Source organism: Salarias fasciatus, chromosome 16 (assembly GCF_902148845.1).
Source record: "Salarias fasciatus chromosome 16, fSalaFa1.1, whole genome shotgun sequence".
Lineage (NCBI taxonomy): Eukaryota > Metazoa > Chordata > Actinopteri > Blenniiformes > Blenniidae > Salarias > Salarias fasciatus.
The window spans coordinates 4,827,569-4,845,330 of record NC_043760.1 but is presented as its reverse complement, the minus strand read 5'-3'; the positions used below and the strand labels follow the sequence as shown (position 1 = coordinate 4,845,330).

Genomic DNA, 17,762 nt, shown 5'->3' with positions numbered 1-17,762 from the left:
GGCAGTTTTCCCTCCGGTTCTTATCTGGACGTATCCCTTGTCATTTAGAAGAGGAACAGCGTTTGATCCTTTGGTTTGCTGCCCGTACAGAATCCTGCACCAAGTCAGCCAAACAGATGGCTTCAAACTCAGGCATTTCAGGTCTGTGTATGTGTATTTCCACTTATCCCGACTTCCACAATTCCTCTGCCTCTGATGACAGAATTCATTTTTAACTGTCTCAGAACCTGTAAAATCATACATATTCTTTTAAAAACACTTGCATAAAAACATAAAATGAATGTTCCTATACCTTCACAAACATGGATATAGAATGGTATAAACTCACACATACATACTTAAACCCTGCACACATACAAACAAGACATCCTACACACCTTTGAATGAGTGATACATGTGCATGTGTAAACTGATGGTAGTATGAATAAGAGGTTGTGCATGTGATAGTTTGAATGGGAGCTTTATGTATGTGTGAGAGGTTAATTTGTTTCGGAAGAGGCGGGGCTACAACCCAGAGTGCAGCAGCTTGCTCTGTCAAAGCAGAGGCCACGCTGCCGCCAGCGGTCACAGATGTCAACATGTTATTTAAAATATCTGCCGCTTGACTAATTTTCGTTCGTATTGATATTGTTGACCACCGTCTTCTCCAATGTACAGCTGTTAGCAAACCAATTCTGCAGCATTACTGCACCTACTGGATGTGAACATTACACACTGAAACTGATCCACGCATGCGCACTGGCTGATCGCTCAGTCCGCCAAGTGAAAGTCTGAAACTTCAAGCTGAACCTTTCAGAAGCGCTGTAAAAAGACATGTTTTCTCTCGAACAAATGTACAGGTGACACAGACAAACTCAGCTGCTCAGCTCCAGCTACACAGCAGGTAGAAACTCGACAATCACTGTCGAACAGGGTTAATTTCAATTTCATTGTAGCACAAAATTCAACACATTTCAAGACAACTCCTCCAGAGCCAGACTCAGGGAGACTTTCTGCAGAACCAGACTCTGAGGAGGAGCTCTGGGTCTGGTTCTGCAGCTTCTTGGATTGCTATTTATTTATTTATTTATTTATTTATTTATTTATTTATTGCTCCAAGAATGTTTGACTTCAACGGGATCTCATTGTGTTGCTTTATTTGGATAATGCGACTGTCCGGGTCTTTTATTGTGTAGGGGCAGAGCGGAAGTGGCATTCCAGATGTGCTGCTGCAGCTTCACCTTCAGTCTCCAGCTGCGGCCGCAGACAGCCAGGACCTTCATCCGCGCGCTGCTTCTGACACACAAGCATTCGGATTATTAACACGGGATTGGACCGAACCGAGCCGAGCCGAGCCGAGCCGAGCCGAACTGAACCGGAACGAACCGACCTGGACCGGAACCGGCCGATCAGAGCCGAACTGAACCGAGCTGAACCGGACCGAACATTCATCCTCAGGGACGGACGTCCTCATCATCTGCTCCTACAGAAAGGTAACAACCGAGCGTGCGTGTGTGCGTGTGTGTGTGCGTGCATGTGTGTGTATGTGCGTGTGTGTGTACACGCGCGCCACTCCCTTCAGCCTCGCCGGTGAGAGTAGAGCTGCCGTTACGTTACCGGCACCTCAGGTAATTAGCGTCGGTCAGACGATTTACGACGTACACGCGCTTTACAAGAACACAGGCGACGAGTGTGCGTGTGTGTGCGCGCGCGCGTGTGAAGCATATGGACATTTTATGTGGTGTGGATTGTGTATTAAAGCTGCAGACGCATTAAGTGAAGCTTCTGGATGCTTCACCTCGATATTACAGACATATATGTGGATCTGTTCGTTTGATGTATATAATGCACGCACGCACGCACACGCACGCACACACGTATACGTCCTATGTACGTCTAGTAAAGGTCAGATGGTCGGAGATGTTGCAGAAATAAGGTAAACGTGTACATCAGAGATGATTATAAATAATATACACGTGCATTTAACATTTGAATTATAGATGTGTGTCAATGCAGATAAACTGTGTTAATGTAGATAAAACGGTTAATTGTAGATAAACTGTGTTAGTGGAGATAAACTGTGGTAAACTAAAGTGTGTGTTTTGTTGTTTCCAGCAGATGCTCGGGTCAGGGTGCTGCAGGAGGATCCGGGGTCACTGATGGAGGTCTAAGTCTGAGCCCGGCCAACATGGTTCTGTCCAAACTTACAGTGTTTCTGTGGGTGCTGCTGTCGGCGGTAACCGGTTAGTATCACTAAAACCAGCAAATACTGAATCAACTAACTGAAGGTCATCAGAATGTAGAGGGGACTGGTCGGTGTAGGAAGATTGGTCAGTTTAGGAGAAGTGGTCAGCTGTTAGGAAAGGTTTAGGTATTGCTATATATTCCATAACACTGAGGATTAGCTAGTAATCTTGGTTTGGGAATAATCTGTGTTTGGCGTTTTTCTGGGTCAGTATTAATGTGGGTCAGCTAATAAAAGTAGTAACTGTATTTTTTAGCCTTTAATTGTGATTTGGTAATATTCATGGTTAGGTAGTAAATACGATGAGCTCGCAAGTGAGGTTACTTAGTAGATAGTACGGTTCGATTGATTGGTTGGTGGTTAGCCCATGGTCATAGTCATCAGGGTAGTTAGTATCAATCAATCAATCAATCAATTTATTTTTGTATAGCCCAGTATCACAACAACAGTTGCCTCAGAGGGCTTCAAGATGTTACATTTGTCGGTAAAAGTAAAAACAGTGAATAAGCATAATGGTAATATGTCAATATTTACAGTAACGAGACAGAACGAAGCAACCACCGCCTTCGACCCTCACATCCGGCAAGAAAAAACTCCAAAAACCCAGTGGGAAAAGAAGAAATCTTGGGGAGAACCACAGTATGGAGGGATCCCTCTCCCAGGGACGGACAGCTTTGGCAACAGCTAGCATGAGACAATAAGAAGTAAAGCCTAGGACAATGTTGAGGACAGTTCGTTGGACGGTCCAGCACAAGAACCACGGATCCCAGCAGTAGAACCGAAGCCAGTCCACGGGCAGGACCGACAGGGGTGTCCTCCCGGTCCGGACGGAGCTTGTTCATAGGCCTTCGTAATAGTGGAGTCAGCAACTGAAACTGGAGAAGACTCCCCCTCGAAGGGGGGGACAACAGGTGAAAAGCAATGAACGGACTAAAGGGAATAACATTCAGACATTAGAGGACAGGGCTCAGTGCACCGTACTTCCCACAGCATTCTAGCTCCTGGGGCAGCTTTGTGGATACTTAACTGTTTAAACTAGTATTTAGTTAGTATAGTTTAGTTTAGTTTAATTTAGTTTGGTTTAGTTTAATTTTGTTTAGTGTAGTGTAGTGTAGTAGTCACAATTAAGTAATAACTAGAGGTAATAATTGAATTGAATTGAACTGAATCGAGTAATTGAAGTTAGCTAGTTATCAAGATTAGTTTGGGTAGTAATTAGATTGAATTACCCCTAAATGATAATCAGGCCTAGTTAGTTGTCACAGATAGTCGCTGCAGTCAGCAGTCACAGTTTGGTAGTAATCAGGATGAGTTAGTGGTCAAATGTGGAAGGATCTGGATGGTAGTTTTCAAGACCATCTGAAGGATCCAGTTGGTTCTGGCTGTGGGTTTGTCTGCAAATCTGGTCGTGGGTCCAGTTGTGGATCCAGTCATGGTTTAGTTTGTGGATCTAGTTGTGGATCCAGACATGTTTTTGCTCGTGGATCCAGTTCTGGGTTGTTGGTGATCTGTGGTGTGGTTGAGAAACTCCAGCAGGTTCTGGTGTGTTTGTGTCTTTGCTTGTGGATCCAGAAGTTCTCAGGTTCTCCGAGATTCTAAGAGATTCTCAGAGACTCTGTTGCTACTTCAGTAGTTCATGTTGGAACAGGCTGGAGACCTCAATATGATCTAGATTACCATGATGGCTTTCCAGACCAGATCTTCCTGATCTGTGTCATTTATTGGACTTTCTTCAGATTCTTGAACACACAGGAGCCGCCTGACTGGCTGACTGTGAATCTGTCGTCTGACTGGCTGAGTGTCAAGCCGTCGTCGAGCAGTCTGAGCCGCTCAGCTGTGATGAGGCTGATAAGGCCGACACACTCCGCCTACTCCACCTTCCTCTCATTGTGACTGCAGACTAAACACACTCAGCCTGCTCCCAGAGCTCAGGGAGGGAAGGGAACATTCCTGAGAGCTGAGGCCAGCACCACCCAAAGCCAGCCAGCACCAACCACCAGTCACCACCCACCCGAAACCAGCCACCACACACCAACAACCACCAGCCATCCATCACCCACCCGAAACCGGCCACCATCAGCCGCCACCCACAAATAAACCAGCCACTATCACCAATCACCCACCACCGACCATTGCACCACCCACAACCAAACACCCAGGACCAGCCACTTCACCACCAACCACCACTCTGCTAACACCACAGTGTATGTGTGTCTGCCTGTATGTATGTGTGTGTGTGTGTGTTTAAATGAACCATCGGCAGCTGAGTTGAAGCTTTTCTTTTCTGTGGGTGGTGCGAAGCCCCCTTCAGGATGCCGATGTACTCTAACAGGAAGCTCCCAGTGTCTCATCAGTGTGAGGAAAAAACATGGAGTGTGAGGCTGCGGCTCGCAGGACTTCCTCGAGCCTGAGAGATGGGCGGTTGGGACATTGCATTAATGGAGGCGAGCTTGAGGTGACTGCAGGCGGTGAGCTCGGAACAGTGCTCGTTCCCCCAGCCCCGCCCGCAGAACACCAACACGCATCTTTGTTAACATCTAAGGACTGCTGGCTGTGAGTCAGCAGAAAAACATTGTGAAAAACACAGGAAACTGAAAAAAAACTCCATACACAGTCTTCTTTTATATCTCTATTGAGACCTGTGGTCTCCAACCTGTGGCCCCTGTGCTGTGGTCCCTGACTTGTGGCCCCCAACCTGTGGCCCCTGAGCTGTGGCCTTTGACCTGTGACCCCTGAGACCTCACGATTGCTTCAGAGATTCTTTCTGGTGTTTACAGGTTTCCAGTTAGAAGATGGAGATGGCCGACTGTGTGCTTTCACCAGCAGCCTGCAGGGGGCGGAGCCTGCTCTGGCCAATGAGCTGCGAGGAGTGGTGCAGGAAAACGGCACGATCCGCTGCAGCCATGGATCCCGCTGCTATGGATTGTGGGAAAGGAGAGCAGATGGCGAAATGCACCTGCTGAACCAAGGTGAGGCTAACATCGAACTAGAACTATTAGCAGTAAAAAGCTAATGTTTGGCTAACAATTAGCAAAGCATAGTCACATGACTCTGCTACCAAAACCAGTCAGCTTTCAGTGTCACTCACCTCTTCAACTCAAACCCTGAGTGAGTGTTGTGTTGCTGTGTGTCAGGCTGCTGGCCGTACGTGGGAAACCATCAGGAGTGTCGTAGCGATCGCTGCGAGCTGCTGGCGGCCTCGCCCGCCCACATGTGGAAGGCGAACTACCGCTTCTGCTGCTGTGCCCGTGACCTCTGCAACACCAACTTCACCGAGGCCCCGCCCACTCCGGACACGCCCCCCCTCAGGCTGATGAAGACAGGCGGCCGAGAGGACGGCCACATGGGTGAGCAGCCAATCGCAAAGCTCTGTCACACCTGCTGTAGCCGGGCAGAGGAAATGAAGATGTTTATTCAAATTATATAGAGTAGAAAATTAAGAAAGTCAGGTAAATGATTCAGAAATATTTGTCATTCATCTCCTAAATATCCGATCCTGAAGGAGTCTTTTTAGTCACTAGATGTATCACTGTAACAAATATATGTTGACTTGTTAAGATGAAAGTTTTGTAGTTGGAAAGTCTATAAATTGTTATAAAAAACACAAAACAAAACAAAAAGTGGTGAGTTCGGCTTTATCTTTTGGCAGCATTAATGAGGGGAACAGGAAGAGGATTTAGGGGACTTCAGGGACCCTCAGACTTTAGGGGACTTTAGAGACCTTCAGACGTTATTGACCCTTAGATTTTAGAACTTTAGGGATTGTCAGACTTTACTGACCCTCAGACTTTAAGGGACTTTTGGGACCCTCAGATTCTAGGGGACTTTCGGGACCTTCGTTGTGTTTTCGGAGTTGATGTCACTATGATGTTAATGATGACATCATCATGGTCACAGGCCGCCAGCTGACAACAGAGAAGACAGCACTCGTTGCCCTGGTAACCGTCGCCATAGCAGCCATTCTCATCGTGGGACTGTTCCTGGGATACAGCATGATGAAAAGTACACACACACACACACACACACACACACACACACACACACACACACACACACACACACACACAACGTCCCTGATGGGAAGATGAGATATTTAAAATTTCTCACATCAGAGATAACAATCAGGAAGTTCCTTCCCCCTCAGTGTAAACATCCTGCAGACAGTACATCAAGCTCCAATAATCAGCTCTGTGTGCGTGTGTGTGTTTTCAGGAAAGCATAAACACACTCTATCTGCTCTGGATGTTGTGGAGTCTGGAAACACCGAGTCTTCTATGGACCTGGACCACCTGAAGCTACTGGAGGTACGGTCATGATGGCTCCAGCACCAGCAGAGGAGTTCCAGAGTTCCAGCCTGGATCCCCTCACCCTGTTCTCTGCTCTCCTGTCTGACAGCTGATTGGCCGAGGCCGGTATGGCGCCGTGTTTCGCGGCTCTCTCAACGAGCGCCGTGTTGCCGTCAAACTCTTCAGCTCAGCGAACCGGCAGAACTTTGCCAACGAGTGCTCCATCTACTTCCTGCCGCTGCTGCGGCAGCACGATAACATCGCCCGCTTCCTGACGGCCGACGAGAGGACGACGAGCGACGGGCGGCCCGAGTTCCTCATCCTGATGGAGTTCTACCCTCATGTAAGACCAGTGTGGAACATCTGCAGCTGGATCTGCAGGAACCTCAGAGCTGAGACTAAACCTTAGAGCTGAGACTAGACCTCAGAACTGATGCTAAACTCCACAGCTGAGACTAAGAGGAATTAAATATTTCTGCTCTACTTGTCATCTTTCAGACTGGCTTATTCTGGATTTGGTTTACTCTGGTTTTGGACTGGATTATACTGGCTTGGAAAGTATTAGACCAGTTTATACTGGTTTAGGACAGGTTGTAGTGGATCAAACAGTTATTAGACTTGATCTGGGCTGGATTTGGACCATTTAAACTCATTTTTAACGATCCTACACTAGTTTTGGACTGGATTATTTGAGAATGATTCTTTTTCTTTTTTTTCTCCAACACCTCAGTTTCATATTTCCATCTCATTGAGATCCCAGAGACAGCTTTTAAACAAGTTTTGGATTAGTTGTCTTGGTTGTAGACATACTGGAAAACAGCAGAACCACAGTGTGGTGCAGTGACCAGAGCAGCCTGCAGGGGGCAACAGAGCAGCCATAGCTTCTCTTCCTCCATGCCATTGTTTTGAAGCTGGCGCCTTCACACACCCTGCTGCTGTCTGGAGCCCCTGACCACACGCACACACACACACACACACACACACACACTGACTGTGATGTCTGCATTCCTCTGCAGCCGTCATGCAAACCAGATCAGCTGTTCAACTGTTAGTTTACAGACACACACGCACGCACACACACAGGGATAGAGAGCTGGACAGATGACTTTGCTCATGAAGACATTTCTGACCTGTGAACATCTGTGGATTCTTTGTTAAGATGTCCAGCTGAGAACATGTTGAACACACACATGTTCAGTCTTTCCTCTGAGCAGGAAAGACTTTAAGACACACCTCCTTTTCCTCTCATCTTCTCAACTTTGTGTGTGTGTGTGTGTGTGTGTGTGTGTGTGTGTGTGTGTGTGTGTGTGTGTGTGTGTGTGTGTGTGTCTCAGGGTTGTCTGTCCCAGTACCTGTCCTCTCACACGGTGGACTGGATGACGTGCTGCAGGATGACTCACGGTGTGACTCGAGGACTGGCCTTCCTGCACACGGAGCTGCACAGAGGAGGTACCAACCAATCACAGGCTGCCAGTCCCAGCTGTCTCACTCTGTCTCACTCTGTCCCACTCTGTCCCAGCTGTCTCACTCTGTCTCAGCTCACTGAACATGAGAGAGGAACTGTGATGAGGACATTTATTGTCTAGATGTAGTATTTAAAGATAACAACTCTTCAGCGTTCGTCATCCTGGTGAAACTGACATTTCTATCTTTAACCTCCATCCAGCCAAACTTCGCTTATTTCATTCGACCACCCAGTTGTTTTTGTCCTCTTTGAGCTTCTTTTTGTCTCCGTTATGACACCAGTACAGCCTCCGTGGCTCCTCCCTCTCCCAGTGGTCACCATAGTTACCAGTGTGGGCAGCTGATCCACCGACAGGGCGACGGGGTCAGTGTCTTGTTGACTTGTGGTCTTGTGGTGTCCTCAGAGATGTACAAACCGGCCGTGGCTCACAGGGACCTGACCAGCAGGAACGTCCTGGTGCGAGCCGACCTGTCCTGCGTCCTGGCAGACTTTGGTCTGTCCATGAGGCTGACGGAGACCCGGCCCTGCCGGAACGGAGACGACGACACCATGGCCATATCTGAGGTGAGCTCCGGTGTTTCTGTTTCTGTGTTTGATCTGACATGTCTGGCTGCGGGCCAGAGGGGCGGGGCTAACCGGCACTGTGGCGTGTGCAGGTGGGGACGGTGCGCTACATGTCGCCAGAGGTTCTGGGCGGAGCTCTGAACCTCCGAGACTGCGAGGCGGCGCTGAAGCAGGTGGACGTCTACGCTCTGGGTCTGCTGTACTGGGAGAGCTTCAGGAGGTGTTCTGACCTGTTCCCAGGTACCCAGCAGACACAAGCAGGCACTGAGGGGCTGCACAAACAGAGCGCTGTGTGGTGGGCACCCCTGCCAGGTGTGAGTGAGGCTGTGACCTGGGGGAGCCAGTGAGTCTGGGTGGGGTTGTGGAACAGCCGGTCTGGGTCCTGCCTGGTCCTGGCTTGATGGGTTCTAGACAGGTTTTTAAATCTGTAGAAATGAAATTGGAGCAATAAAGGATTTTTTTAAAGGTCTCTCTTTGTGTGTGTGTGTGTGTGTGTGTGTGTGTGTGTGTGTGTGTCTGTGTGTGTGTTCGTTCAGGTGAACCGGTTCCCGAGTACCAGCTGGCCTTCCAGGCTGAGCTGGGGAATCATCCCAGTTTCGAGGAGATGCAGACGCTGGTGGTCAGAGAGAAGTTCAGACCCAGGTTCCCTGAAGCCTGGAAGGAGAACAGCCTGGTGCGTGCGTTAGTTTGTGGTCATACCGCCTCGCTGATGCCTCATCCCGTCAGATCTGGGAAGCTAAGAGGGTTGGTGGTGGTCAGATGGGCTGATGGCAGCCTCGCTTCTGCCGGTCTAATCCAGGGTAGCTGTGGCTAAATACATACCTTACCTGGAGTTATGGAGTGAAATAATAATGTAATTGTAAATGACCTTTAATTCTCTGAAAAAAACGGCGCCATATACAACCAGTGCATTTGTTCCTGAAGTCAGGACAGCATGGCACAACCTCATCTCTGAGCCTGGACTGTGTTTGCAGGCCATTCGCTCCCTGAAGGAGACGATGGAGGACTGCTGGGATCAGGACGCAGAGGCTCGACTCACTGCTCAGTGTGCAGAGGAGCGACTGTTTGACCTCGCACTGATGACTACACAAACTGCAGTACACAACCAAAGGTATACACACAACCACAGGTCGACCCATGGCCACAGCTGTACATGCAACTGCAGATATACACACAAACACAGGTCTACACTCATACATACGACCACAGGTCTATACACCGCCTCAGTTACACACACCACGACAGCCATACACACTCCTGGTGTTTCCACGCCGTGCCTGATGGAGCAGTCTGTCTTCCAGGAATCTGTCACATGGCCGCTGGCCGCCGCAGGCGAGCTCTGCGTCGTCCTTTATTGAGGACTTTCAGGTGGGCGTGGTCAGAAATCTCCAGGGCGACGCCCACCCAGCAGCCACCATCAGAATGGGGTCGAGCGGAGCCGATGTCGCAGAGAAGAACAGGAACCATGAGCGGCAGCAGGTACAGGCTCAGCGCTCCAAGCACCCTCACCAACAGACCAGAGCCTGTTCCTGACTCACCTCTTCTGTCTGCAGAGTCGACTGTTCAGCTCCAACCTGCCGCCTCCGTCCACCCTCTGCACCATCTCTGAGTGCCAACACACCGGTAACACACACCAACACACTCCAGCAGTTTGAGTCATGTCTTAACCACAACTCGTCTCATCAGTGGATGAGACCTAAGTGTTGGGTCAGCTGGACCTGACAGTTCCTACTGGTCTACAGGTGGAGCTGTGCCTGGTGTTCCTGCCTGCCTGCAGTTGACTGAAGAAGACCTGGAGGCCACCAAGATGGAGGCGGCGGAGGTATGGAGAGTAGCTCCTGCAGAGTAGCTTCCTGTGGAGGTGCTGTGGTGACTCCTGCTGTTCTTCTCTCTGCAGGTGGAGAAGAACCTCAGGGAGAACTCTCACGAAGATCTGATGGAGCTCTCACAGAAACGCTTCGCCTCCGAGTCGCAGAGCTCCGCCCAGCTGCTGCTGCAGGTACATCTCCACCTTCAACTGCTGCACAGCAAACACTCTGTTCCTTTCTGTGTGTCCCTGTCTGTGTCTGTCTTTCCTCCAGGCTAAAGACTTACTGTCTCCTCTGCAGGATGTCTTCAGCGGGGCAGATAGCTCTATCAGTGGGGCAGATAACGCCAGCCACCCCCTCCCCAAGCAGCAGAACCTGCCCCAGAGACCCACCAGCCTCCACCTGCTGTCCAAAACCAACCACCGACAGGTACGTCAGGACCTGGTTCAGACCAGCTCACTTCTGGTATTCGATGGGTAGTTTTAGACCAATGATTGCTTTTTTCAATAATAGACTATTTACACTAGTTTTTTGATGGGTCACGGATGAGTTTTGGATTGTTCGTTTCTTTTCTCGGGGTGTTGTTAAATAGTTCTTAACTGATTCAGGAGTGGTTTTGAAATAGTTTTGACAAGTTCTGAAGTCGTAGTTATCCACAGGTCTCAGATTAGTTTGAAATGCTTTTCAGTTCGTCATGAACTAGTTCTTGAAACATTATGGAGTGGTTCGATTAGTTGCAGACATAATTTTGTTGTAGTTCACTGGTTTTGGGCTAGTTATGAAGTGGTTTGGAACTGATTTTCCACTAATTTTTCTTAGTTCTACTGTTAAAAGTGTATACATTTAGGTGTACACTACTTAAAGAATAGTTATGAATTGTTTTATGACTAATATGAATTTTGGACTGTCTCTTGACTTTTTAAGATGGGATTTTTTTTGTTTTGTTTTGTGTTGGACTATATAGAAGAAGTTTTGATTTTATTTCAGATGCCTGTCAGATTATTTTTCAGCTAATTTTGGACTGGACCTGTGTTTTTGGACTAGTTCTAGACTAGTAATTAGGAGTGTAACGGTATTTGTATTCGTCACGGGTCGGTATACACAATCACACGACAAATACACGAGTGAGTGGAAAGAAAAAAAAAAAAAGCGAGTCGTGATTACAACCTTAGGTGGCGGTAATGAGCCTAAAAGCTGCCAGTGACCACCATTACCACAGAAGAAGAAGAACAAACAGATCCAAACACGAACAAAAGAAGAAGAGAGTACAAGCGGAATTAGAGATGCAGCGTGTGGAGTTGGAAGACCCGCCAGTCTCGTGTAAATCTGTCGCATGGGAAAGCTCGGGAAAGATGTTCTGGTACATATCATGAGCTTTTGTTTCTTTTTCCCCACTGTACCGAGAAATGTACCGAACCGTGACCCTGACACCGAGGTACATACCGTACCGTAGCTTTTGTGTACTGTTACACTCCTACTAGTAATTGACTGGTTTGTGATTTATTTGGAGTAATGTTGATGTGAGGTTTTATATTGCTTTTGGTCCAGTTTACAACTTGTTATAGAGTTGGTTTTGACTAATTATGGGATGGGTTTTTGGATAGCTATGGAGTGGATTTGCACTAGTTGTGGAGTGGGCTTGGACTAGTCATGGAATTGGCTTCAGACTCCTTTACGACTGATTGCAGTTGTGGACTGGTTTTATTCTATTCTTCATGTGTGACGAGATGAGCCATTGATTCAGAACCTACTGTCCATCAGGTGCAGACAGGTGTTGCGAAGATGAACACGGTGGCGATGGTCATGGCTGCAGAGCCACATCTGGTAACCACGGTTACCAACAACACAAACTCGAGAAGTGGAGCTTCCTCTGGGAAGGACGTCCAAAGCATCATGGTGGTCACCAGCAGATATAACGCCGGCGTTCCCACCCTGGTGACCAATGAGGCGATCGGCGGAGGTCGATCGAACCCGGCGGGACCACGGGAGGAGGAGGAGGAGGAGGAGGAGGAGGTGCAGGAGGAGGCGAAGGGGGAAATGATGGAGGGAAGAGATGATGGACATTTCAATCTGCTAAACTTCAGTCCAGATGAACACGAACCCCTGTTGAGGAGAGAACAGCCGCCCGCAGAGGACGAAGCGCCTCCTCCTCTCCACCACCAGAACCAAGTCCAAAGCGTCCTGCAGGGGCGAGGCTCCAACTCCAACAACAACAACAACCGGCTCAACAGGCCACCAGAGGGCGCCGTCACAGGCCCACAGAAGCTTTCTGAGCTCCAACAGCTGGGAGGTCCACCCACCAGCAGGCTTCCTGCCACCGCTCCAGGTTCAGGTCTGGATAGTGGTCCAGTTTTAGGTCCAGGTCACCAAGAAGATGCAGAAATGACCACCAGACCAAATCCAACAGGCCACCTGGTCCCAGAATGCACAGGTCCAGATTCTGGTTCATGCAAAGTTGAAGTACCAGATCTTCAGGCTCCTAAAGCTCCAACCTCATCTTCGGAAATCATTACTGCAGACACAGCAATGCCCATTCAGACACCTACATCAGGTCCAGATCCAGAAGCTTCAGATCCAGAACCTCCTTCTTCAGATCCAAAGCCTCCAACTTCAGATCTAGAACCTCCATCCTCAGATCCTGAACCTCCAGCCCCAAATCCAGAAGCTTCAAATCCTGAACCTCAAACTTCAGATCCAGAACTTCAAGCTTCAGACCCAGAAGCTGCTGTTCCAGATGATCCTGCATCACAACCTCCTTCAGAGTCCGGAGGAGGTTCGGGGACCTCTGATCTTTCATACTCAGAACCACTATCACCCAAGGTCTTGCAGATCCGGGAAAAACCGAACAAAGTCCGGAGGCCGGAGCGACCCTGCTCCCTGGACTTGTCATCCTCCTGCACCTCCTCAGGTGAGTCCAGAAGAACCAACAATCCTCTTAGAAGATGTTTCACCCACAAACTGCTGCATGAACTCATTTTTGGCAAAATCTTGAGCTGATTTTGAAAGTTCTAGAGGTGTTTAGAATTAGTTTTAGATGCATTTGGAACTACAATACTTGAAATGCTGCTAACAGTTTGGTTTTATTCTCCTCAGATTTTGATCCACTGTCTGATGCTGGCAGTCTGAGCGCCTCCGGAGAGAAGATAAAGCGCCGCGTCAAGACTCCGTATACCCTGAAGAAATGGCGTCCGGCCTCGTGGGTTGTTTCCACAGATGGTGCTCCTGATCCGGACTTCGATTTCACTTCCAGTAGCAACAGACAGACCCACGTCTCCTCCGGCCTGGTCAGAGCTGGAAACATCGGCTTCCCCAAAATCAACCAGTCCAAGTCTAGCATGGCGGTGTTTTTGGTCGGGGGCGGAGCCACGGCAACCACGACCTCAGAGCCAGACGGGGTGACGAGCTTTTGAAGTCTGATTGACAGTTTGTTTTCTGAAGAGCTGATTGGCTTCTCACTTCTTTGTCTTCCTTCTGTTGTCTTGTAGAAAAGTGGACTTGAGAAAAGCTTTCTGAACTCACACTGAGTGAAGGACCGATGGCGAAGACGTCACCGTCAGGTTTCTGTTGGTGTCTGAATGTTTCTGATAGACCCCTGATAGAAGATTTGTCGCTCCTGTCCTGCCTGAGCAGATCAAGTGTTGGTGCGTCTTTTAGTGCAGGTGGTGAGGTGGGGTGTCCTCAGGTGGTCTCATGAAGGAAGGACGTCCAGGGTTTGGACTTGACTGACATGAAGCCTGGATTCTGTGAGGCTGGACGGTCCCTTTGCAGCAGAAGATTGTTGTCTCTGCTCTCCTGGTTTCTGCACAGTTTGGTTTTCAGGTCTGAATGGGTCCCATTAGTTGGTCCAGTCTCTGGTGGGCTCTGATGGTGTCTGGTCTATGAGGTCTATGATGATCTGTTGTAGTTTTTGGCTTTCTTTGGTTGTGTCTGGTGATCACTGGTGATCTCTGACAGTCTGTCAATCTCCAGCCAACTTGGAAAGTGTTTGATGAGCTCTGGTGGTCTCTGACAGGCTCTGGCGGTCTCTGTCAGTGTTTAACCATCTCTGGTGGTCTCTCAAGGTTTATAATATTTTTGGTGGTCTGTGGCAGTCATAGGTGGTCTTAGTGGTCTCTTGTGATCTCTGATCATCTTTGGCAATTTCTGGTTGTCTCTGCAAGTCTCCTGGGGTCTCTGGCTATCTCTAGCCATGTCTGACTATCTCTGGTCATCTCTGGTTGTCTCTGGCAGTCTCTGATGGTTTCTGGAGGTCTCCAGCCATCTCTGGAGGTCTCTGGCAGTCTCGAGCCCTCTCTAGCCATCTCACGGTCTCTGGCGGTGTCTCGCAGTCTCTAGCCATCTGTGGCCGTCTCTGGTGGTGTCTGGCAGTCTTGAGCCATCTCAAGTCATCTCTAGCCAACTCCTGTTGGTCCCTGGCGGTCTTTGACAGTCTCTAACCATCCCTAGCTATCTCTAGAGGTCTCTGGTCATCTTTGGCAGTCTCGAGCCATCTCTAGCCATCTCTGGTGGTCTCTGGCAGTCTCTAGCTGTCTCTGGAGGTCTCTGGTAATCTTTTATGGTCTTTGGTATTCCCTCCTCTTTGAAGGGTTTTTACAAACTAATTTCAGCTCATGTACAGCTCAGTTTGTCCTGGACCAGTAAGTTGAATCGTTCTGAAGTTTGATAGTTTCCTTTTGTTTAAAATGTTCTGACATGATTCACTTTTCACTAAATGTTTGATGGAACTGAAATATAATTGGAAAGAACGATCCAAAGCCCGACCTGCTGCTTTGAAGCTAATGCTAATGGGTTAGCAGTGAGGTAGCTGATGGCTGGGACCTCTGCTCTCTCTGAGCAGTCCCCCCAGTGGACCGGGGGTCGGAGGACTGTTTGTTTTGAGTTTACAGTCAATGTTTGTGAGACTCTTGGTGACGTTGCGAGGTGACCCTGCTCATCTGCCGTCCGGTTTGAAGACTGCCCTGGTTTGAAGACCTGGATCCTGCCTGCGGTTCTTCACCTGAAGCACTTTCTGTGAAGTTGGTGAGCTGTGGAGTGGACGTCTGTTTGTTTTCCTCGTGTTTGGCTCATTTAATTCAGTCACATCACACCTGCTCAGGTCACGACATGGATGACGACAATGAGACGTTTTTAAAGGTGCAGACTGTCGAAAAATAATCCTCCTTATGAAGCAGAGGAACCGGCAGAAGCTAATGAGCTAATAAGCTAACCAGCTAACGGCAGCTGACCCGTGCTGTAATTCCAGCCGATACCTGCAGACCTCTGCTTGCTACTGCCACCCATCGTACAGAGGCAGCATTGCATCGGTCTGGCACGTTGTACCTTTAAAGGAGGAGGAGAGATTTCAGCATGTGTGAAGCTTGGATTCATCGATCCGTCACTCACTTCAGGTTTCCCTGCCTGGACGTCAATATGAGCACTTCACCTTTAAGATAAAGTTAGAAAAGTGTATCCTCGCACAATTTTTATTCACTCCTGCTCTCATGTTTTTTTTACCGTTTGTTAAACTGGATGTTTGGTGGCATTTCATAAAACCAGGGAAGAAGACAGAGGAGGACCTTTTGTTGTTCACAGCTGCAGATTTCAAGTAATAAACGCAGATGGGACTGTCACACCCTGGTCTCCTCTCATCGTCTGTACTCGGCTTCTTTTGTATTTTCTACAGCTTGTGCTGTTTTTAGACGCTCGTGTGTTTGTGTGACGGACCTGAAACTGCAGCTCGCTGCTTGAAAGCAACTTTGATGCAGAGAAGTTAAGCAACCGTTCCCTTTAAGCTGGTTTACGGAGAACACTGAGCGAGCCGAACCTTCATGTGCCTCCAGTGAATCCACGTCCGTCTGTCTGTCTGTGTGTGTAGATTTACAACATAAAGATAATAAGCATGTTTCACTGCTTCAGTGTGGCTCAATAAACCCTGTCAAATGGTTCAGCTGTGGTTTTTATCAGACATGATGGAGCAGGCCCTGCTCCACCTCCATCTAACAGGGCCTGCCACCCAGGCCAGGGCCTGGGCAGGCTGCTGCCAAGCACCAACCTCCACCAATGCACCCGTGCATCTGGAGAGGCCGCCAGGTGGCGCTATGCATGGTAAAGCACCCTTCCACAGCCCCCGATCCTGAGAAGGAAATAAATGCTCAAATATAAAAAGGAAAAAAATAAAACAAATGGAAATATAAAGCAACATTTTTGTGTATGGTTTTTCCTTTTTCCCTTTTTTTTCTCCATTTTCTTTCCTTTTTCCTTTTGACATTACTATTTCCACTTTGCATTGGCATTTAGCTGATGGACTGAGGTGTCAATCATACCAGATTGCGGGATTCCTGCTCAGTTAGTTATTATTGAAAAATAAGAATTAAATGCAACTGGAAACTTCTGGTAACACTTTCCCTGAAGGCTGAGGTGACGAGACGTTCCTTGCCATACGAGACCTCTTCACACTCACAGGCCATTTACTTGCACACCTCCTGCTGTTTAAGCAGCCAAACTGTCACTGTGGCATCAGTCTCACTGCCGCCTCAGTCTGTCGTATATATCTTGCGTCTTTTGCATACGGTGAAATTGTTTAGTCTTGTTTTATGTTTTTTAATTTTATTGTTGCTAAGTTAGCTTGTTTCAGTGCATTGCCCAGTAGCAGCTATATATATATATATATATATATACTATGTATGTATGTATATATATATATATATATTCATCAGTCCCCTTGTATAATGACATACGTAAAAGATATTCACTTCAGTTAAATTTAGTTCAGTTTGAATCCATATCAAAAGTTGGAGTGGTGGATGTGGGTTTGGGCAACAGAGTAACTTTTCAAGCATGTTAGGTTTAATGATATCACATAACACCAAGTCCTTTGCAACGAGGCAGGCAAAACAAGCAATAGTGTGACTGTGAGCCAAGTTTACACACTGGGATGGTCAATGCAGGGAAGACCAAACAAGCCATTACCAGAATCTCCAACAAGCTTCATGCAGTCATGGAACAGAGTTATCAGAAGCCAGAAAAGAAAGAAGAGAAATGAGGAAAAGAAAAACTCAGACAGCGGTGAGTGATAATCGACTGGATGTTATTTCTTCTAAATATCAAAGTGAGGATAAAAATAAGGTAATGTTAACATTCACCATATCTTTTCTTTCTCCCTCAAGGTTTTTTGCTTAAATTTATCTTAAATATCAGGGAGGCGGTTGTACTGGTGCAGACTTTTAATTAAGAAATTGCTGATTTGAATCTGTTTGTTCCAAGGTTTAGTTTTATTATTAGCAGTTGGAAGGATCCATGAGCTGACGGAGGGCCAGCAGAAGGTCTGTACAGAACATGGGCTTGGGACGGGATCATCCAGGAGTCACACCAGAGAACAGGAAACGGCTGACAGAAAACATCCTTTAACACCATGTAAAGAGGAGTTTATTTATATA

At 47.9% G+C, this 17,762-nt stretch overlaps 1 protein-coding gene across 2 annotated transcripts; it reads left to right on the top strand.

Moving 5' to 3' along the window:
* Positions 1–1,222: 1,222 nt before the first annotated feature.
* Positions 1,223–16,270, top strand: LOC115402771 (bone morphogenetic protein receptor type-2-like). Of its 2 annotated transcripts, none has more exons than XM_030111312.1 (19): positions 1,223–1,472; positions 2,098–2,222; positions 5,002–5,193; positions 5,359–5,571; positions 6,122–6,226; positions 6,437–6,528; positions 6,620–6,853; positions 7,845–7,959; positions 8,379–8,539; positions 8,632–8,779; positions 9,076–9,212; positions 9,514–9,650; positions 9,841–10,018; positions 10,093–10,162; positions 10,282–10,361; positions 10,437–10,538; positions 10,648–10,776; positions 12,109–13,255; positions 13,441–16,270. In XM_030111312.1, exons 2-19 carry the CDS (start codon positions 2,168–2,170, stop codon positions 13,755–13,757), a joined length of 3,612 nt encoding a protein of 1,203 aa, XP_029967172.1. In that variant the 5' UTR covers positions 1,223–1,472; positions 2,098–2,167; the 3' UTR covers positions 13,758–16,270. The 2 variants fall into 2 exon arrangements, with proteins under 2 accessions (XP_029967172.1, XP_029967171.1); XM_030111311.1 differs by having other exon boundaries at positions 2,095–2,222.
* The last annotated feature ends 1,492 nt before the right edge of the window (positions 16,271–17,762 follow it).